The sequence below is a fragment of the Cyanistes caeruleus genome, chromosome 1 (genome assembly GCF_971803275.1).
Source record: "Cyanistes caeruleus chromosome 1, bCyaCae1.hap1.1, whole genome shotgun sequence".
Classification (NCBI taxonomy): Eukaryota; Metazoa; Chordata; class Aves; order Passeriformes; family Paridae; genus Cyanistes; species Cyanistes caeruleus.
Window position 1 is genome coordinate 21,805,959 of NC_141701.1, and position 22,573 is coordinate 21,828,531.

At 37.8% G+C, this 22,573-nt stretch overlaps 1 protein-coding gene across 1 annotated transcript in view; it reads left to right on the plus strand.

Moving 5' to 3' along the window:
* RGS22 (regulator of G protein signaling 22) overlaps nt 1-22,573 on the plus strand; it is a 57,509-nt gene that overhangs the window by 1,892 nt on the left and 33,044 nt on the right. The window contains 10 exon segments of the mRNA XM_023920721.2: nt 1,670-1,732; nt 9,845-10,066; nt 13,809-13,894; nt 15,708-15,882; nt 16,314-16,485; nt 17,497-17,760; nt 17,869-18,118; nt 18,650-18,811; nt 19,759-19,930; nt 21,471-21,596. Of these exon segments, the coding sequence (XP_023776489.2) occupies nt 1,670-1,732; nt 9,845-10,066; nt 13,809-13,894; nt 15,708-15,882; nt 16,314-16,485; nt 17,497-17,760; nt 17,869-18,118; nt 18,650-18,811; nt 19,759-19,930; nt 21,471-21,596 (1,692 nt within the window).

Here is a 22,573-nt window from a genome sequence, read left to right on the forward strand (position 1 = left end):
TGCTTTTATATGAGACTACAAAGAGTAATATCCATGGGAAATGAAAAACATGTTACCTGCATGGTCCTAAAGAGCTTATACTTTAGCCAATAATAAATTGTTTTTAATAAGTCCTTTGAAACAATAAAATATTTTCATCATATGTTATCATTTCTAGTTCTATCTCAAGATTCATTCTTGTCAGTGTCAAGCCAAACATGAGGCTGACTATAGCTTGTTCTAATTAATTTCTTTTCCTAATTGTGTTAACATTTGGAGAATTGAAACTTCTGGATCTGGTTGCCTATTGACATTACTAAGAGGATTCTCTGTTGATTTCAAAATGGGTTAGACACTTTGGTAAATTCCTCTGTTTAATCAGTGCCCAAATATCTCTAGGTCCATGGCACTGCAATTGCATTGGGCCACAGGCCTGTGATCCAATAAGGCATGAAAGCCTTGCTTTCAGCACTGGCAGCATTTTCTAGGAATGAGCTCGGGCTACCTTGCCTGTTTTGCATCAGTCACCACAGCAAACACAAGCGCTAAGGAATAAATGCTGGCAGACTAGGGCCAGACAAACCCCATCAGGTCTAGTCCTGACTTGTCATGCATGCTATCTCAGATTTCTTCCTTATCTGGGAACAAGCTATCTGTATTTAGGTTAGACCACTGGAGTTTGGATCAAGATACTGCCTGCCTGTACACAGTTCATAACCTCTCTTTAGTGCTATTCTTCACTTGTACAGTTCAGTGCTATCAACTTAAGAAAGAGAAAAAAGATTTGTGTTGCAACACCTTTGCTCCTCTTGGCAAATACATTAAAGTGCATTCTCCTTGCCTTGCAAGGCTGAAATTATAGAATATTTAGATAAATTTAACTATTAAAAAATATTTAAATGTCTTCATTAAACTGAAGACACATAATCCTAAGACCAGTGGAATAATGATCTGGTTTTACCCTCTGTTGAATTGAAATGGGGATGGTGGAGATATTGAGTACAGTAAAAGTAAACTTGGAGCCATACTTTCATATTTGTCAACAGCAGAAAAAATCAACTTCTAGTCTACAGTTTTTGAGTCATGTTAACAGGATTTAAAATCAGAAGGGATGCAAAAACACCTACAGATACAGTCTTCACTTCTGATGGGGTCAACAGGAAGCCTCTCAGTTCTGCCAGATTCAAAGTATGGCATATACTGCTTGCTTACTGAGTCAAATTATAGGTTAGTGTATTCCTTTTTAGTCCCCAAACATCCCCAAGCAGCAGTGTGAGAGCAGAAGGTGGCCCTGGTGAAATATTATACTCTCCTTCTTCCCAAGTGCAAGAGAGAAAGGTACAATGTGGGGAATTTCTAGATTGTTAACTTACGCACATCTTTTCAAAAGTTTACATGCAGACTTTCAGCATCTAGAAGCTGTTTGGTTTATGAAGGCTTTATTTGTAAATTCATTGGCAAAGGATTTACCCTTCATGTGTGTATTTTAAATTGCTAAGGACCTTGGTAGTGTGCAATGGCTAGAATATAACAGTGATGCAATGACTATATCCTCAAAAATGGGAAATAATGCTTTGCAAAAGCTTCCATGTCATATCTCATGGAAAAAAATATTGTTTAAGGCAATAGTGCTTTCAAATATTAGTGCAGATTATTACAAGCCATACTTTGTGGTTTTATCTCTCTATAGGAAGAATGCTTAGCCACAGATGATATGCTTGTGGATTACTTTAATGAATTTTTGAGTCTTCCGGTAAGTACCTTAAAGAAATCCCTTGCAAATACAAAAAAATGCCTTACTAAGATTAAGTGGGACTTAATCCATCTTGGAAAATTTTATGTTTTGCCATATAGCTGTATTTTAATGGTAGCAACTCTTACTGCTCAGTGTTATTATCAGTAAGAATAGCCCAGTATCTGGACTTCTGGGGACAGATGTTCTCTTGCAAATTTACAGAATCACAGAAAGGGTCAGGTTGGAAGGGATCACAGTGGGTCCTCTGGTCCAACCTCCCTGTTCAAGCAGGGTCATCCTAGAGCATGTAGCACAGGATTGTGTCCAGATGGTTCTTGAATATCTCCAGTGAGGGGGACTCCACCACCTCTCTGAGCAGCCTGTTCCAGTGCTCAGTCACCCACAGAGTAAAGAAGTTCTTCTTTGTGTTCAGACGGAACTTCCTGTGCATCAGTATCTGCTCATTGCCTCTTGCCCTATTGCTCTGCACCACTGAGCAGAGCCTGGCATCATCCTCCCTTCAGATATTGATAGACATTGATAAGGGCCCCTCTTATTTCTCGCTTCTTGAGGGTGAACATGCCTGGCTCCCTCAGCCTTTCCTCATAAGAGAGCTGCTCCATATTCCTTAATATTTTTGTAGCCCTCTGCTGGACCGCTCAAGTAGCTCCACATCTCTCATGTACTGAAGAGCCCTCAACCTGCTGGCAGTCCTCTTCCTAATGTACACCAGGCTTTCCTGGCCACAGGGACACACTGCTGGTTTGTGGACAGCTTCTTGTCCACCAAGATTCCTAGGTTATTTATGTATTTAAACTTATGTCATTAATCATTTATGTATTTAAATCACAGTGCACTAAAATGATATGACTAGGAAATGAAAAAGACATAAATAATTATTTAAAAGTTGTTCACTTCTATTACAGTGTCACAACATGATGACATAAGAAATGTTTTTCCTTTTGTAGTTTTCTGGCAATGCATTCAGTGATTAATTAACATTTAAGCTCAAGAAACAACTCTTTCTCTTCATGGCTTGGAAGGTTTTAAAGTTGTCACTTCCCTCCTCTTCCTCTTGCATTTGCAGCTAGAAGGATGCAGCCTTATACTGTATTCTGTTACAGTATCCAGTTACAGTTAGACCATCATACCCGGTATCTTGTATTTAACCAGTTCTCCTATGTTTTGCTCCTTTTCCCTATTTACTAGCCTGCCTCCCCACACTCTGTTGAGAGTCACATGTACAGTCCTGCTTCCTTAGTGTGGCAACCTCATCCAACTTCATCTCAGTAGTCTTGGCTCTGACACTTTACATTCAAAATCCCTTGCCAGGTGGCACAGGCCTTCCCACAGTGTCACTTGTGGCTTCCACTCCATGTGCCACAGGCTGCCCCACAGCCTGTTCCCTTCCTAAGGCACTTCAGTCCAACAGGCTACACTACAAGAACATAGATCCATTCTACAGCTTGATTGGTAGGAACCAGTGCCAGCATTAGGAGAGGGCAGAATATTTCTTGATGCTCCTTGGACCTCAGACTTTGGTGAAGGCACTAATGAAGTTAGTTCAGTTGTGATTCATAACTGAATGATTTGGCTTACTAAATTGAACCAGACATAGCTGTCTCTCTAAGCCACATCACAGATTTGTGTAAATGTACACAGCATGGAAATTGCACTACTAAGGATGGTAGGATGGGGTCCTCATGCCAATTTTTAATCATAAAATAAAATCTGGTGGTATTAACTCTGTGTCAGAGTGAGTTTTGTGCACAGCATCAATACTGACTTCTTTCAGGAATTCAGTCTTTGCATGCTTTCACCACACTGCAAGGGGAGTATACAAAGTTAGAGAGAGACAGATGGAACAAAACCTGTGGTGAGAAGACTGATTTTTTACTTTCCCCAATACGTCCATGTCCCCAACCCACCCCCCCAGCTGCCTTAGGATATCTGTTTAAATCCAAGCCTAACTACTTAGGTTTTAAACCCAGGCCTTCTTCCACAGATTGTTCTAGCACAGGAATACCGTCCTCCATGCCTTTGCTGCTGATTTGGAAACTATGCTTCAAGTTTTCCCCAAATTTCAGAGGATGGAGTGGCTAAGAAGTTCAGCCTTTTTAGTCTCTTAATCTTCTTGGACATACACAAATTTCAGGACATCTGTTAGAGGCCAAAATTCTCCTTAGCCTCAGAGGGCTCCTCATCCCACAGTCCTGGTACAGCTTAGCAGCTCTGAACTGCAGCAATTGTCCAGACACTCCTGATTGCTCTGGAAGCCCACAGAAAAGAGTTCACAGTTACTCCTGAGTAAACACTGTTTTATGCTGGTAATCTTGGTAGGTTTCTAAGATGACGCATGGTCTCTCTTCTACATATTTACATATCTTCATGAAAACAGATGCTCTATTAGCTATTTTTAACTGTAATGTTCTCATAATTGGTTTTACTTTCTCTTTGATCTTTTCCTAAGGATTTACTCTCTTCAGGATTAATTTCTATTAATGCCTTGAGTTCTGTGGTTTGAATACCTTACATTCCTGATTTCCCTCTCCTTCTCAGAAGGCTTCTACTAAAACAGTGCATTGAAGTTTCCATTTCTTTATTCTTGTTGTGATTATACACTGTTGCCTGGGAACAGTATTACCCAGGTGTGCTAGTAGTTAGGCAACAAGTTAAACTGAAAATATTGTGAGACTTGATACAAGAAATCAGGGGGAGCAAATGCTTATTTTAAGGGACTGCCTCTGCATTGATTTATAATGCACCATTAGCAGATGGAAAATTGTATCACTGGGGACTTGCTATGGCAGCAGCAGGTTTTTCATGTGGGTTTTTTTTGGTTTATTTTGATTTACAGCATATCCCCTAAGTGATTCTTGTGTTATAATGACATTCAGTGTAATCTGACAAATATCTAGGTACTCCAAAGAGCTATATACTGTAATAAAGTGTAATTTACAGGAAGTATTTCTGAAATACATAATACAAAAAACCTCAGGAGGGAACTTGTTGCCAGTAGTACAGTGATTTCACAGTAGCAGAAACCAATTACATGACATACAAATGAGTTACACCTTCCTTAGTAACTAATGTAAAATGAAAGATTTAAGAGAAACGTTGGCCTGGATACATTTCCATTTCTAGGAGTTCAGACTAGAATTTGAATCTCTGATCCATGCATTAAAAGCATCCAAGGATATGTTTAGTCAGGAATGAAAATTCAGAAGTCAGAAATTGCCATCTAGCTCAGTGTTGAAGGCAAGCACAGTAATGCCAACTTGTTTCTCCTGCACTCTGCAGGCTGCTTGCTATTCGTTCCATCCCAAGCCTGTGCTGGGTCTTACCTGTCATTTTCCGGTTACCAGTGATGCTGAGGAAGGCACACTCCTCTTTGCAACCTCAAGGAGTTACACTAGAGACAAAAGCACTACCTTGTGCCTCAATTGAAGCACATTCAGGAGATGATAATTTGGTGGCAAATCCCTGGTTCTTGGTTTCCCTTGAAGCAGAAATCTACTAAGTGACCATAATTTTATACATTTTAGATTTGAAGAATATTTCTTTTAAACATTGTTCTCGCTGTAAAAGCTCTCCTCCAAGTAGTCTGGGGTCCAGCATTTGATGCAGCATTTGATGATTCTGAAAACAGTTAAAGCCCAAGTAACAAAGCTCAGGCCAGTCTGTCTTTCTGAAGACAGAAAGGTCCTGAAAACCTGCTGCTGTCACAAATAAAAATCTTGGTTGATCTGAATAGCAGATTACAGAAAGGGCAGAAAGCAAAAAAGCAATTCATTCTGCTGCACATTTCAGGTCCTTCACTGCTTTGAAGATGAGTGAATAATTCCATACATCAAATCATCAGTTCAAGGCATCAGTGCATGCTCATTAGTTTCCTCTTGTTTTTTCCAGGTGTGAGGAGGGAGGCTGCAGTTGCCAATATAACCTCCCTTAAAAAGCCTTTGACAGAAGTAAGGTCCTACATGCATGTTACATTGAGACTTACCCAGGACTAAAACTTGCATCATGTCTTTGACATTGAAAGAAACAAGCAAAGCATTCCTGACTACATTCCTTATTAATAGTGTGTTTACTCTAAATGTTCTTCTCTCTTAATTAGATTGTGATATGTAATTATTACTTTTGTCTTACTCATCAGCAAAAGGGAAATCCTGGGCTCATTAAAGTCAGTTGGAGATTTTGCACTGACCATGTGTAGTGCGAATTTTTCCAGATACTTGATAGAGCAGCTCAAATTCTTTTCTGGTGTAGACTCTCACTGACATTTATTTGTGATATACATATACCCTTCTAAAGGAAGTTTTGGCAATGCTCAAGGATGAGATCTCTATTCACTCCCACTCTTAACCTAAGAAGCAGCCAAGCTGTGGTCATTCTTTTTTTCTTGGGATCAAACTACTTTATTTGGGTCTGGCATGTGAGCATATTTACACATTTGTTAATTGTATCCAAAGTTGAGTGTATCTGAAAACTGTTAAGACGGAGAACAGTGAGATTTATATGTCTGATATCCTGGCAACATGGTGATGGATGCTGTTTTGGTTTCTGTTATGGGAGGACTGAGAGAAATTTGTCTTCCCTTCAGTTAAGTGTATAACTTCAGGTTTCAGAATTATGTATTCTGTTTGTTTTTCAGCTGAAAACCATATTTAATGTGCATTTGACAGCTAAGAAATTTCTTTGCTGTCAAAAAAGTACATGCATTTGTTTATTTATTTAATAGTATTGCTGTATCACAGTCTGAAAACAGCTTTTTGTTATTTGCTCAGAGATTTTTTTCTGAAGCTGAGATTACTACACTGAGTTGACATTGGTCATACTGGCTTTGGGGGGAGAATTGTCTGTGAGTTAAACAGTTTGCAAAGTCTGTATACTTCTTATTTGTTGGTATTCTCAAGTCCTTGATCTTATTTATTGTGCTACATTGACAGTGTATGAAGCCCAAGCTTCAAGGCTCCTGCCAAACCTGATTTATTTTTTCTTAACATCTTGAGGTATAATTTTTCTGGAGAGTTCCCTTTCTATCTTCAAAGCATCAAAAATTGGCTCAAACTAAAGGGAATGATACACTTAGTCTTTGGTTAGTATATTTTACTTGTCTGTAAAAAGCCAAAACCACTTGCCAAATGTGGGGTAAGAAAGACATTTCTTAGTATATTAGATTGGCAGGGATAATTTTTTCCCTTTATAGTGCAGACTATCATCCACTCCTTAACACAGGCATCTTCACTGAAGAGATTCCTCATTATTGCAATGACGAAATATTGGTGGTGCCATAAACATCCCTCATTACTGTCCTGTGAAGTGTTATAGGATTTTACAGTATTTGACTTCCACTGGAAAGGTTTTAAGTTTGCTAAAGAGTACTGAACAGTTTATTGGTGCATTTTTTTTGTGGCTTGTAATGTGTGAGAATGGTTTGATTGTGTGTTTTGCCCCAAAGTTCTTCAGATACTGAAAGGGAAATGGATTGACTGATCCTCTCTCCTGTATGGTAACTGGGAAAATGTGTCCTACAAGAAATCAGGTTCTGGCGGTGGTTTTTTTTGTAAAAAGCCTGGCTTTATCTGTTCAGCAATGTCCTTGTAAATATGCTAAGGCTGCTGCTAGTCCTCCTAGAGATTCTCCCTTAAGGGTGAGTCCTCCAGCCACTGACCATCTCGGTGATCTTCCGATGAACTTGATCAAATATGTGAATATCCTTCTTGTACAGGGGACCCAAAACTGGATGCAGTATTCCAGATGCATCCTTACTAGTGTCAAATCAGCTGGTTACTCTCTGACTGATTGAAGAAGTGTGCATGCCTTTTGATCTCCCTGGGGATGAGTAACTACATCCAAACCCCAAAAGTCTGGACTAGAACCCCCTTTTTCAGTCAAGTATGTAGTGTATGAAGTCTAAATCTTCCTATCCCATCAGTGCATGTTCTTTTGCAACATTAGGATATTTGTCTCATAAATGATTGGTGGTCAGGCTCCCAAAACAACAATACACTTTACATTTTAAAAATTGTCACTAGCATTCATTTCACTACATTAAATTTGCCATAGTTTTCTGTTCAGCTAAATAGAATATGTATTACAAAACCATAGATCTAGAGTAAGTTACAAATTATTAAATAAAGGTAGATATATGTGCTAAACTAATACTGTATTTGCTTGGTTTTCAATTTGAAAAACATGGAACTAAATCTCATCATGTCTAGTCACAAAGCCCTTTATTATAAAATTTGCATTTTGTTTGCTTTTTTTTTCACAAGTGAGAGTGCTTCAAATCCTAAGAGGCTCAAGTACTTTTTTTATTAGTTTCCTGTTTCTTTATGTAAAACACAAAAGAATATATAAGGAAGAAAATATTTGAAGGCTATTAAGATTGCACAGTTAGTCACTTAAAAGCTGGTAGCAGCCCAAATTAGGTTTGAAAGTAAATGAAACGTGCACATTGCAAACTGGAGGAGTTCTGAATGTAGGGGAATCTACTACACATAAAAGGTTTTTAGATGCTGTTCAGTACATCTGGAAAAGAAAAAGCACTGAAACCTGCAGAGTGCCCTGGAGAAAATTAATGCCAAAAGAGGCAGAAGGTGTCAGAGAACAAAAACCAATCCATGATTTCAGCTGAAGTTAGGTAACCGGACAGACTCATGCAATTCAGTGCAGGGCCCTGAGCAGTGACTGTCTGATGTCATAGGCACTAATCGTACACTTAAAGCTCTCACATGCTGTGTGCTTTGCCAGGCTGAGCCTCCACAGTGAGACATTATGGGATAAGTAGGGAATGTTGAAAAAACATGTTGCAGCCACATGGTTCCATTCTGGGCATTGCTCTACAAGACACTGATCAACAAGGGGGCTTCAAACAGAAGTTACAAAATAGATGACACTAACACCATTACTTTGAACTTATACAGGTGTGAAGAATCAAATTGTTCTGTAATATATTTCTACGTTATATTTAGCATGTATTTAAAGTATTTAGAATGTATATGAGTTATGTCTATGTGTGCATATATGTGATATGTGAAAAAGTTCAAGGAAATTAAAAATACAGTACTTGAACAAATAAAATATTCTTCTTAAGTGCAGGGGAATGACAACTGTACAAACACCAGGTGGGACCCTGTCTGGAACAAAACCAAAATGAGTTTTGGCGCTAGGTCTAGGTGTGGCCATAGTTTCCTGAGTACTTAAATACAGCATGCTTTGTTGTCCAGCTGAGTGCAGAGATGCTTATATATTCTACATAATATGAAGTCTATAATGCACAGAAGTTCTATATAATCTCCTGTTCATAACTGTCACGGGTATCCTCTATGACTTCTGTAAAATCCATCCATATTTTTCCTCTTCATTTCAAGTAAGAGAATTTGAAAGGTAGTCTTTTAAGGAAATACCCAATACCAGAGCTTAAAAGATGAAAGATGGCTCTGTTTTAGTGTGCACACATGCAGTGGGGTTTTGTGAGTTGTCAAAAGTCACAATTGCATGGCTAAAATTGAAGTTTAATCCATCTCAGCTATTATACACTATTTGACTGAACTAGTGATATATAATAAAATTTACTACAGAACATGGGTTTTGGTAGTTGTTTGAACTACAGGTAACAGTATGGTGAAAAACCTTTCCTACACATGAAAATCTTCCGCTTCATCCTCCTCAAATGCATCTCACATTTAAAAGGTCAGTTTCATTGCTAATATTTTCATGCCTTGATTGTTGATAATAACAAATGGGAGAACAATACTGGAGATCTGATCCTCTTGTAGGTGAGTACTTCTCTGTAGGACAGTTACTAAAGTCACAGTTAATTATATATTCTAGACATTAATGTACTAAATCAATTATTTACATGTGAAAAAGAATGGTCTGTTATCTAGAATGAATTCAATTCTTGACAATTAATTATTGTTGAGATAAAAGAAGTAGGAATGCTTTGGAAAGCTATACAGCAAAAACAAGAATGCAGAAAAATTACTATTTTAGGCCTCAAGAGAAAGAAGCCTCTTAATGCAATTTTTTATTCTGTAGGATGCCTCTATATGATAAAAAGTAACTTGTTAAATGACAATTGACTTATTACAGTACCATAAACTTTCTTAACTTCTTTTATAGACATTTGCCCAGCCAGTGAAGTTTAACTCTGATGTTGGGGCTTTTGAAGTAGTTAATTGTGCCCCACAGTGCCTGGAAAGGCAGCCGAAAAAAAATCTACATGATCAGAAACCTCCAAGCCCCATTTATGATGTTCTAAGCAAAGAAAAGAATGATGGGCAGCTCTCCAAAAGGCACGGTGCTTCTTCACCCTTCAGTATTGAACCAAATTACAACACTATGGTAAGCATCTTATAGACCCTGAGTTTATATTTAGATCTTACTGTAGAGATACTGCCAATAGTTATTGTTGTGTTTGGCTTGGTAGCTTGGGAAAAATGTTAATTTATGTTAGGAAAACATAATGATGGGCCAAATTATGCCCTGTAATGCACATGTGTCTAGCAGACAAGTGAATGGAATTACAGATGCACATCCTGTAGCACAGAATTTTGAAGATTCTGTAGGGCAGGGTTCAGCTGTGTGGTCTGAATACTTTTTAATATTAAAAGAAAAAATATTATGACAACAGTTACTTTACTAGTGATCCCTGGAATGTGCAAATTGACTGAAACTAATGCAGCTCAGTCTTTCCTTATTAATTAATTTCCTTGTGTGGCTATGAGCTCATCTGTGGTCTGGCAACACATAAGTCTCTCTTCCATTAATTCCTAAAGGATTTACACAGTTAGCATCAATTGAAATGGCCAGAAAAAATAATCTTTGGCAAGAAGAAAGCTAAATTAATGGAAAGATGGGTTGGAATTTAGGGGGAAAAAAACACCTGGCTTCAGGCTTGCTTAGACAGTATCAGTTTTGGTATTCTTACCTGCCTATTTCCAAGGTCATCTTCAGCACCAAGTTAGGTTAAAATCAGGAGTTGAAGCATCTTATGTATCTGAGAGAATACAAGTCAGTATAATTGGATGTGGGATTTTACCTTTAAAAAACAGGTATCAAGGACAAAAAGTATTTCACTGGGATGATTGGTTTATTCTTTTCTTGCTTATTTTGCATGGTTGTGGCTGATGTGACTTCATTTTATTCAAGGCCAGTCTAAGGTCTTGGTCCATTTTTTGCAGTGGCTGCTCAAAACTATGTCATAGCTGGAAAGCTGAGAGAAAAGCAGGGAGTTGTAACTCCCTGCTTTTCCCAGTATAAGATGAATGTTTTTCAGAAAAGAAAACAGTGTTGAGAGAGGTCAAAAGGCAAGGATGTTTAACAAAATTATACTAATGTGCAATTATCTGCATTTAAACTGGGCAAGTGATACAAAAGGACAAAGCTCACAGACATCCCTACCATGTTAAAGAATAATTTTCACAAATACTTTGCTTGAGAGCATGAAAGCAGAAGAGCTATTTTTGGTTTCTTATTTGGTCTCAGTATTAAACTGAGGAAATGCTGTGTGTTTGTGCAAGTGTGGCTAACATTGCTCTCTGGGCTAACCTCCCATCATTACCACTGTGGATGGCCTTTCTTGAGCAATTCAAAGCCATTTCACTATTACTTTCTTCTTTCGCGTGGTCTGGAGAAACAGGACTTCAATATTATTTAAGATTCTATTTCTTTCCCTGGGATATTTTTCATAAATGGGAAACATAGCATTTTGAAGAACAATATGCCTCAGTACCCTTTCTTCTCCTTTTGGGGCAAAAGGGTGATATTTCTTCTTATTTTCAATTCCTCCTTTACTTGATGGGTTACATAGATGCCTCATCCAGTTCAGCTTGGCATCTCAAGTCTGAGTGGGAACAAAAATGGCTTATGAAACAGCTTGCCCCAAATGGTTACTGCAACTGCACAAGGTGAAAGGACTCATCTCCTTTCATTGCACTACAAGGACTGAACCAGGAGAAGCCACCCCAGATCAGCTCTATCAAATAGGTCTGTTCAAATTAAATAGGATTTGATGTTTCACTTGTCTTTCAGTTGATGCTGTCTGCTTTGCTTTGGCTGCCTTCACACAAACTAAAGATGTTTAAAAATCTCTCTGTCTCTAAAGAGACAGTTGTTTTGAATGTTATATTGCTTAGAAAAGGTCACCTTGATTGGTCATCACTGGAAGTTTACTTATGAAAAATCCTAGTAGGCCTTTCAGGCTATGGTCTGAATTTAAACACATCTTGACTAAGAAATGTATGCAGTGGTATTTTTCTTTGTATTTTACTTCCCACTCGTATTGTTACAAATTTACAGATAAGCAAAAGTTCTTTTCATGTGTGTTTGCATGTTTGCAAATCATTGATATGGAAGTAAGTATCTTCTCATTGATAGTCAGTATCAGTGGTGTGAAATACATTGAGAAAAAAAAATCTGTGAACTTGTGTAGAATTGATCACAACTATGGAAAGAAACTGGCTGGCATCCCACAAACCTTACTTCAGAGAAACCCCAGTTCAGCAAAGCACTTAAGTATGTTTCTAACTTTAATCAAGGGAAGTTAAACACATGCTTAAACTTAAACACGTGCTAAAAGGTTTGCTGGACTGGGTCCTAGCAAGGACCAAGGCTCGTTGGGTAAAGAAACTAACCAAGGTAACAAACCCCATCAGATTAAATGTAGCATTTTTCTCTGGGGATGGGGAAAGAATAGACATTTTTTCCTTCTGATATGACATATAATTTTGTGTACCAGCCATGTACAGATGTGAGCATGTTATGAATCATTCAGATAAAAAACTGGGCTGTAAGTCAGTAAATGCATAAATATTAAATGCCAAAATAAAGAAACTATCTTCTGTATTTCAAAAAAAATTGTCAATTGCCAAGAAGAAGCATACACTATGTGGTTGGGAGTAATTAGTCTCCATCTCTGCAAATTACACTGTATGAGCCACTGCCAACATAAGCTTTCCATATTTTGAAATATTTTCTTCTCTCTAAATGAAACCACCCACTTTCTGAGTAATTCAGATTTTTTTAATCCCCTACAGATACGTATGAGGCAGAAATAAACCTTGCCCTGAATGGAATATTAGCTCATGGAAAGAAAATTCAAGCTGTGATCTACATAAACTGATTACCTGATATAACAAGTAGTATCCATCCTTGCCCACACTTCACCTGTTTATATGGACAAGGGTGGTTACTGCATTCTTCACAATAATTAGTCTTATCTTCACTAAAATGAAAAATACACCTCTGATGAATAAAATAGATCAATCCCCTAAGAGTGGAGAAAGTACACTATTAAAAAAGAAAAAAAATACTAGGAAGGGCTCTATGTAATTTCTAAGGGAAGCAGCTATGGATCATTGTGGCCCATACTCAGAGATCTTACTCTTATTTCATTGGAACTAGCTGTCTCTGTGTAGCTTGCTGCTCAACACTTCCCTTTCACCCCTCAAACCACTCCTTGGAGGCACTTCTCTTTCTGCTTCAGCACGGCACTGAAGCTTAGACTGCCTGAGCAGAAATTTCTTGTGGCCCCAGGTCATAACACACGTAGGTTTCCCCTATGAGAATTATGTGTACAATGCAGTCATGCAGTGATCGAACATAAAAGCATGAGAAGTGAGAACTAATTGGATTTCTCTTTGTTTGATTTTGGTTTTAATATCTGCAGCTTTCTCATTCTGAAATTTAAGGGTTCCTTACACCTCAAATTCTTGAGAAAAATAATAGTTATTCTTTATAAAATGTATTAAAATCAGAAAGTAGCAGTTTCCTATTGCAGAATTTTTTTGTGCATCTAATTTGCATTTGAAATTGTACAGTAAAATAATGATTCATACATTATTTCTGAAGAAAAAACACTCATGATTTGTTACGAAGTTGAACTCTAAATAGGTGAAATCAGATTTAGATCTTTCTAGCTTTTAATAGGAAAGTAATTGTTCCAACATAAAGGTGATGTTCATTTTGTATTTGTTTTCCTAAGACAATGCTTCTGTAGAAGAGGGATATAGAGAATCAGTTACGTGGCAGATATGTCAAAAAAGTCAAGAATACTGCAAATCTTTGGCATTTTTTTTTTTAATAGCAACTTGATCAAGAGCAAGCAATTGAGTGGATTAAGAAAGAAAGGCTTCCAGCATTTCTAGAAAGTGACTGTTATTTTGAATACAGGTAATGTAGTCTTTTATGCTGTCCTTCAGTTTTAAATTTGTATGTTTTCCTGTTTTGGTTAATTCAGCCTGGTAGTATCCTTAAAGTGGTTTTGCCTTCCTCTTGTCCTGTTTTCTTTATTGTAGCATTTTAGTGATCTGGATAAGGTGACATTTTTCACTCATCTTGATGTTATTTTCCTTGGCCATGAATTACATCCTATACTACACCATTACAAAGATAGAACAGGATTTTCTGATTTCCAAATCTCTGTTCCGTAGAGATATCATGGTAGCAATACATCTTTTGCTAATCAATATGTAAGCCATATAAGTAGAAGTCACAAGTCTATTAAATGGATTTGGAAAAACAATGGCAAGTCTTTTTTGTTTCAATTATTAGTTTTGTGTCTTCGGGCCTTCTGTCAGAGTTTAGCAAAGTTCTCTGTGGGATGCCATGGCATAGCTGGATGATTTAATGTTACAAACTTGCAGTGTTTTTCCAGATGTCCATTCAGCAGATGTTCAGGAGATCTGGTGTGCTTTTTTGGAAGGATCTACCTCTATATCCCTTTAGCCTGTGTCTAGATGCAGATGATTATAGCATGTTTTATGGGTCCAAAAGGAGAGGCAGCCTGGAAGCATGGTTCTCAAAACTCATACCTGCTGATTGTAATGGCAGAGTGGTTACTGGGGTATAGACTTCTACGTTAAAAAAAAATTAAAATGTTTTTTATTTTCAATAACCTGGAGACTGCACTTAAGTTCAAGGGAGAAAAGAGCAAAGAATAAGCAAACTGTGAGAGTGAATTATATCTTTGTTAACAGCTTGCTTTGCACATTATCTGGGCCTCATGAAACAATAACTTATCTTCTGTTATAGCAAACTGTTTGATCAAGCAGAGTTACCAAGAGAATTGCATAAAACCAACTTGAAGCATGTACCTAATTGCAATTGACATAGTAGTTTAAGCTGCTTTCCTGAATCAGAATCAAGATAAGTTCAGATGCCAAAAGAGAAACTTGTGTTTAAAGATGAAGACACCCTAGCCCTAAAATTAAATCCTATTTGATCTCCAATAGTGGGCACAAATAAAACTAAGCATTCATTTGGTTGTAGGCTCAAGCATAGGCTTCATCTTCCCTTCAGATGTGACTTAGTTGGCATTGACTTCTTTCTAACTAAGTTCTGCCCAGTTCTTGAGGCCAGAGCATCCTCACTGTTGTCAAGTGGTTCTAAGATTGCCTTTCCTGAACATTGTGTGATTCCCACTAATACAAAGCACATAACACTGGAGAACAGTTTTATGAAATCCTCACAGAGCAGGCAGCTGAAATGAGAGTGCCAGCTGTGTTATCATCTGCAAGTTAGATCAGTGTGATCAGTGCCGTGGCATTCCTGCTGGAAGATTGCTTCTGTCAGGAGCCAGAGGTGTAGGGTCTGGTAGTGATACAGGGCTTCTGCAATCTGGAAGAATAGCTCAATTTTAGTGAACAAAATGTTCAAGGGATTCTTGGCAAAGCTTGGTAATGCCAGCAGGGCACTATCTGTGTGCTGGTGAGCTGTGCAGTGGCAGTACTGACATTTACAGACATGACAGCAGATGGAGGCTGAAATAATACCTAACTGGACTCAGGGATCCTTGTGAGTCCCTTCCAAATCAGGATATTCTATAATTCCATTATTCTATGAAAAAAGCAGATGATGAAGTTCTCTGTAGCCATTTTTTTGATAGACAATTTTTAAAAATTGCCAATTCTGTGGGAAAAATGAGCTGTTTCTCTGTTTAAAAGCTAAAATTAATCTTTTTTTTTGTCTCAACATTTAATTTCAGACTAGCTAAATTGATATCACAGGTAGAATGGAGCAAGACTGGCATTAATTTCATTATAGATAGTGACTACTCTCCCTGGATAAGGAAGCAAAGCCCTCGTTCTCCCCCTTCTGAGGAGGATGACTCTTCATTGACTTCATTGATGATGAAGAAGTTCTATGTAACACTTGGCGAGGTAAAATAAACATGTTTAGTGGGTGTAACATCAAGATAGATTGAATGACTTGAGTAGAATTATTGTGTCTGAGGTCACAACCTCATGGGACAACTGACTCTTGAATAACCTAGTCTTGTTTGGGGGGATGGAAATAGGTGATCCTCAAGGTCCCTTTCAACCTAAACCATTTTCTGATTCTCTAAATAGCTTTTATATTCAAAGTTTTTTGTACTATAGAAGAAGGTTGATAAGTTATAATACAACTTAAAGGAAAACTCAGCTTATACAAGTATGCTCAGCTACTGTCATACAGCTTTCTGCATTGGGAACTATCCTTACAGAAATCTACACAGGCTGCATAAAATTCCTATAGACAGTAAGCTGTGGATCTCAGAAATACTGCAATAAACAGAGAAATGTTAATTATTCTGTGAAATTTCTTTTCCTAGGCTACAGTTTCTCAGGTAAAGGATTGGTTTACATTGGCAAAACAAGGTGATTCTGTGAAAACTACAGATTCATCTACACATGCTGTAGCTTCTAGTAAAATTCAAGATACTCAGCATTTGTCTGGGCAGCATAAAAGAGATGAATCATTACCTGAAAAAGGTTCCCTTCTGGGTAAGTAACAAGGGCGCAACCCTGTGGTTTATAACACAGCTCAGACTAGGTGGAAAGAAAAGGCCTTCAAAGGAATTGTTGCTAACTCCACTTGTTACCTTCTGAGTATCACATAGTATCTGAGGCTTCATCCAGGCATTTGTTTCTTTCCATAACTGTAACATTAAGTGAAAGTTTGAGGTAGAAGCCAAGTAATTTTATGATATTAGTAGTTTCTTTTCTTACACATTTCTATCTCACAGAAATCTGTAAGTTTCAGTTGAGTTGTTCTGGGTTTTGAGGGGGGAGAGGCATTCATATATTCTGAAAGACTTTCTTGTCTGGATTCTTTGGGTATTTGATAGCATATGATTGTTTCAGCCATCTTCTTAGAGTATTTATGTTGGGCACTTAAAGGTGTTTTGGGTGCCAATTTTTATGAATCTTATAAGAAGTAACCATTTGGAATCCTGTCTATCTTCAATTTATTTGAAATTGTTCAGCAAGTTCCAGAGGTTCTGGGAGAGAAAATACAGATGTACATATGGAAATATACCTCATTGCAGAGCCTTACTTCTGCTTTTTACACAGTAGCAAGAGGAACAGAAGCCTTAGCTCATATGTTAGGAGTTTGCTCTCTCTCCATTCTCAGAGATATATCTCTTTCCCTAATTGCCTCAGGTCCTGAGAAACGATTTTCCATGTTTCACTTCATGTACCTGCTTCAAGAGGCTATAATTTTGATTTGTCAAGTGAAATAGTTTAAAATTAAGAAAAGATATTTTAAATCACAGTGATTTTTTTGTTAATATCGACACATTTTGCCATATATAGTTAGGAAATTATCTAATTGCAGAGCAGGGAATCTCTCTGTCACGTTCCTAATCCAAGTATCTGTCTGTGACAGTGGCCAGCACTGGTTAGATGTGGCTTATTTTCAGAGGATGTTGAAAAGAATTTCTGAGTAGTTAGACAAAGAACCAGGTTACCTGTCTGAGGAATGCCACAAACAGAGTTTCCTTTCCCCTTCAGGGACAGCATCTGCAAAAGCCTGTGTTACCAGTGAGAGATCTGAAGAGGCTGAGGAGGGCTGCACTGTGGCCATTGTTGAGTCTTCTTCCCACACGCAGTCAAGAATTTATCTAAACCCAAAATGGCACAGTGCAGCAAAAGAAGAAAATGAACAGGGAAGCACAACTTTTCTGACAGCAGAAGAATTCATACCAGCATCCTCTCAAATTGCAATGAAGGAACCCACTTCAGAGCTGACCCATCAGCCAGCTGCTGACATTGAAAGTAATGTGAAGTTCCACAAAACAGCCTGAGGTGTTTACACACAAGTTAGTGAATTTGCTCATGGTACTGCAGAGTCACTCTTTAACCAAAGTTCTTCTCCACTTACAGCCTTGGACTGCAAGGAAGATGTAGAGAAACAAGGTCCTGAACAAATAAGCTTGAGTTCAAGTTCAGAAAGTGTTGGGCCAGACAGCAGGGCTGCCTGGTGTATTAGTCACGGGACTTATGACACTGGCAACAGACATTAATTTGAAAGATTCAAGAAGTTCATTAAAGGAACGCTTGGGGAGAGGTACTGGTGGCTCTGGATGGATATTGAAAGACTAAAGGCTCTTAAGAACACTACCAGGCAACAAAGGTACTTCCCATTATTTAATAGTTACTCCCATGGCTTTAATACTTGTAACCTGGATGGAACAATGCAGGTTTTGAGATTTCAGAGTGAATTGTAATGTCTGAATAAGCAGACACAATTAAATGTTTGGAATGACTCTGCTGAAGCTGATAAAACTCTTTTTGCAGTCATGTTTGCAAAGCTTACATGAAGTCAGAATCATCATATTATTAAGGCTGTGTTAGAAAGAGATTTGGAAAACTGACCACAACAGAAAGAAACTAAAGAATAATAGAAATTAAATTCACAAGTAGGACATCAGTATGAAAAACAGCTTTAATGAAAGATCCTGCTGGATTCAGATAGTCTGTACTACAGTGCTATACATTTTGACTTATACATAACTGTCTCCAATTTGTGGAAAAAATATTTTGGCTTCTGCCACTTGCAATTAAAAACATGTTGCATGGCAGTAGTTTAAGCAGTAGGAGGAACTGTAGTCAGTGCTGTACAGCACTTGATAAATGTTTATGTGACTATTTCTGTTGACTGCAGGCAACTCAGTAAGATGAAAAAACTGTACCTGCTGAGCAGTGGAGACTATTTCCTCAGTTCAGAAGTGTTGCTCAGACTTGAACTACTGCATGGAGATCAGTGGAATATAATGCATTTAAGACAGATTCAGCCTGAAGTAGTGAAACCGCTACTTCTTTACTGGTATGAAAAAATGGATGTGAAATAAAATTCTATTGTTTAATAAATGTCCATTTTCTTTGATAAGCCTATTACTTCATGTCACTTATCCCACTACAATTATTAGAAGCAATGTCATTGTAAGTGCTAGCACATGAATTTTTGGCTGAGCCTAAACTACATTACAATCTGCTGAGAACCAGGTAGAGCTGCCTTAATGAACCCTTGTTATTTTTCTACCAGATTATCTGAGCTACTTTGTGTATCTCTGCCTTGGATAATGTTCAATTAAAGTTTAGTCTGCAGGACAGGGACACCCCTCCAGGCGCAGGAGGTTAATTCTGTCCTAACCTGTTCCCCATACTACCCTTCCCAAGTTCTGAGGATGCTCTGTGCATATGTCTTCGTGGGATTTAACCCTGAGACTTTAATGTTCAAAGCCTGTCATACAAAATGCCTTTTACATATTAACAGCTTAAGTGAGGATATAAAATCTAACCTATTTCCAAAATATGGGCTAAATTTTTGAAGGCATTCTTTCCTCTCCAAGGGGGTTCAACAAATTCTAGGCATAAACAAATACCTGCAATTGTGGATCCTCACATGACTTGTGGTCTCTGTCCTGGCCTACTATCCTTTCCTATGCTTTGCTGTAGGATGGATGGGGCATACCTTCTTGCAGACTGATAGAAAGGCAACTGTGTGCAATGGTGCAGAATTTGCAATAAAAGTTTACTTATGTGAAGTTTGGTTTTAAATTTGGAAGTATGAAGTATCTAAACATACCTTTGACAGTAGCTGATTTTTAATCCTAGGTGCATATAGCACCATATCTTGGTACAATAAACAACATCACTGGAAAAAATGAAAAAAGCAAAAAAAAAGCAAAAAACAAACAAACAAAAAACAACCAAATAGCCCAGTGTTTCATTATTTTGGAAAGTTCTACTTATTAGCTTTTTTCTCCCTAGGGGTCCCAGATTTTGTGTCACTCATTCAACAGCAATAGATGCTGCCAGTGCAAAACTGAAGTTCTGGCACACATGTCAAGAGAGACCAAGAGTGGATATTGATCCTTTCCCACAAATAGTATCATTGTTACCATTGACCCAAAAGTCTGACATACCACCTTCCCTTCTTCAGGTAAGTAAGATCACAACATTGGAAAACAAAGCTTTTCCCCATCAAAAATAATGAGAAAACTCCTTGAATTCAATGGAACAATAACAAGGTACTTGGTTATTAGGAAAGATTCAGCAAGCTGGTATATTGAAGATGGTTAAACATAAACATGCAATAAAATTCATTATACTTTATGCAACAAGTTGCTGTAAGTTGAGTCAAATTATCTTCTCAGTTACCCTGGCTATTTCCTAAGTCCTTTGGATAGATATTTTAGCTGGAAGTTCTCAGAACTGCAAAATTAAATCTCTAGCAATGCAGCTTTGCCACTCAGCCTTATCTTAATCCAGAGTAATTCTTACAACTTCACTGCATTTAACCTGAATCTATTCCTCATGTCTGTAAAAAAGGCAGAATTCTGCTCATTTCCTATCACTACAGCACTTCAGTCAGCTACACATGGTTTTTGCTTTCTACAGAGGGCCGTGAGCCATTCAACAGACCTTTTCACAGTTTGTAGCTTTCAGGTGGCCAGTTCAGTTTTTGTCTCTTTTCTTTCTTGAAAGCCTGAGTGTGAGAGGTAACTGCAATAAAAACTACAGGTTTTCAGCAAGACAGTGTTAAGCTTCAGGATATGTGGTACTTGGAGAATGTGGATTGAAACTGTGGTTCCAGTATCAAGAACTGTACAGGCTATGCTACAGATTTGTCAGCATACACCTCTATTACTTCAGGTTGGATAGTTTGGGGCTGCAATTACTTCCTTTGAAATCTGATTCATAGAGATAATGGAGGAAAACAGTGGGACAGATTTAGAAGAAACAAGGTTCAGAAGCCAGGTTCCTGTTGATCATGGCAGAAATGGAGGCAAGAAGCACCTATGTCTTACAGTGACCAGTTCACAACTGTGCTAATGAGCCATGACTAGCTGTAGGTCAGGCAGACAGAAACCTGCAGGTTTTCCAGTCCCTGTTGAATTTGACAAAAATTAGGGCCTGGTACCATGAACATCACAGAGTCAGCTGATGGCCCATTTCTTGCTCTTATTTTTATTTTTTTCCCATGAGAAATTTGGACTTTTGAATCTTCTAGCTACACTGAGCTTGCGAGAGCTTAGATAGAGCAGCAGCTCTGGGTGAATTTCTGAGGGCACTCTCTATGCAATTGGCATCTCCAAAAAGTCAGAGCGTGATTTTGTTAAAAATAATAACTGATGTCATTGAGTACCACTGGAATTCCCCAGAGCTAAAGACTTAATGACAGAATTAAGGCCAGGTTTGTTTTTCTGTTTTAAGTATTGAGGAATCACCTAAGGGATGCTATGATCACTTAGCTACTCTGCATGTCTTCAGTCATCAGATTTATTCCATTGGATGTGAATATATGTGGGAAAATGGTGTGGAGGGCAATGATCAACTGTGTATGTTGTAGAAAATGGAGTGTACTTCCTTGAGATGAAGATACTAATTGAACACGCTTCATGGCCCTCCCCTGTAAGGTAGTGACATTTGAAAATAATGAAAGTTATTCCTTGCTGTATAACTATGTTTTATTTGTCCAGGAGAAAAGTGCTGCTGGCAGTGTTGTCTTCAGGGGATCAGGAATTGAAAGCATGCTGCGGTCTCTTTATTTGGAGAACAGAGCAGGCTACTACTTCACACAATTCTGTGAGAAGTCAGGGAATAAGGTATGAATATTTTCCTACTCTGTGATAATTTAGTCCACAGTTGACTGAATGCCAAGCTATAGAGGGCAGCCAGACTGAAAAAAAAAAAAGAAATGGAGAAAGAAAGATTGATGACTGGATGAATTATTACTTGTGAGACTTCAATCCCTCAACAACAATAAACTGTTCATGTATGTATGCAAACTAATGACAGGTCTTAACCAAGCTGTCAGATTCTTACTGTCTCAAACCTATTGGAATTCTTATTATACCATCAGGGATAAAAAAAACAAAACAAGAATAATAATTTTAAAAATTAACCTTTAACTTGGCAGAAAAAAATGAGGTCTTAACCCACAAAAACAATTATTTAAAAAAAATGGGAAATCAGCTGTGCTATTACTCATGATAATCTGATTTCTTCTTACTTTTTGGGTTAGTGATGTCCAAAATCTCCAATATTTTTAAAATGTTCTTATGTTTCCATGAATCTCCTTGGATTTCTGAGACATACCACAATTTCTTCTATGTAGTCAGCAGATCTATCATTCATTGCTGGGTGCAAATTGAGGATTGAATTAGAACAAGTTATGAATATTGAGTTAGTATTTAGTGGCTTTGCAAAAAAAGTCTTTAGGGGAGGTTTGAATGCAATCAAGATGGACATCTGTTTCACCACTAGCAAAACCCAGAATCCAGCATCAGTGGCTAAAAATGCCTCCGGCTTCTACAAGTCAAGATCCAATGTTTCCAAAGCTGAATACCTTCAGCTAAAAATATTAAATTGGTATAGATAGAAATCTAAATAAACTTATTTTTTCATTGTAGATAGGCAACCACCCACATGTCTCTAGCCTTTCCAGGTGCCAGAGTCCTTTCAAAATTATTTGCTTAAAGTTTTCTCTTCGGCTGTGAAACCTATTTCACTCATGGTTCAAGTCTGCAAGGCTACAGTTTGTGGAACAAAGTTTCCTCCCCCTATCTTTTTGGAACGAATT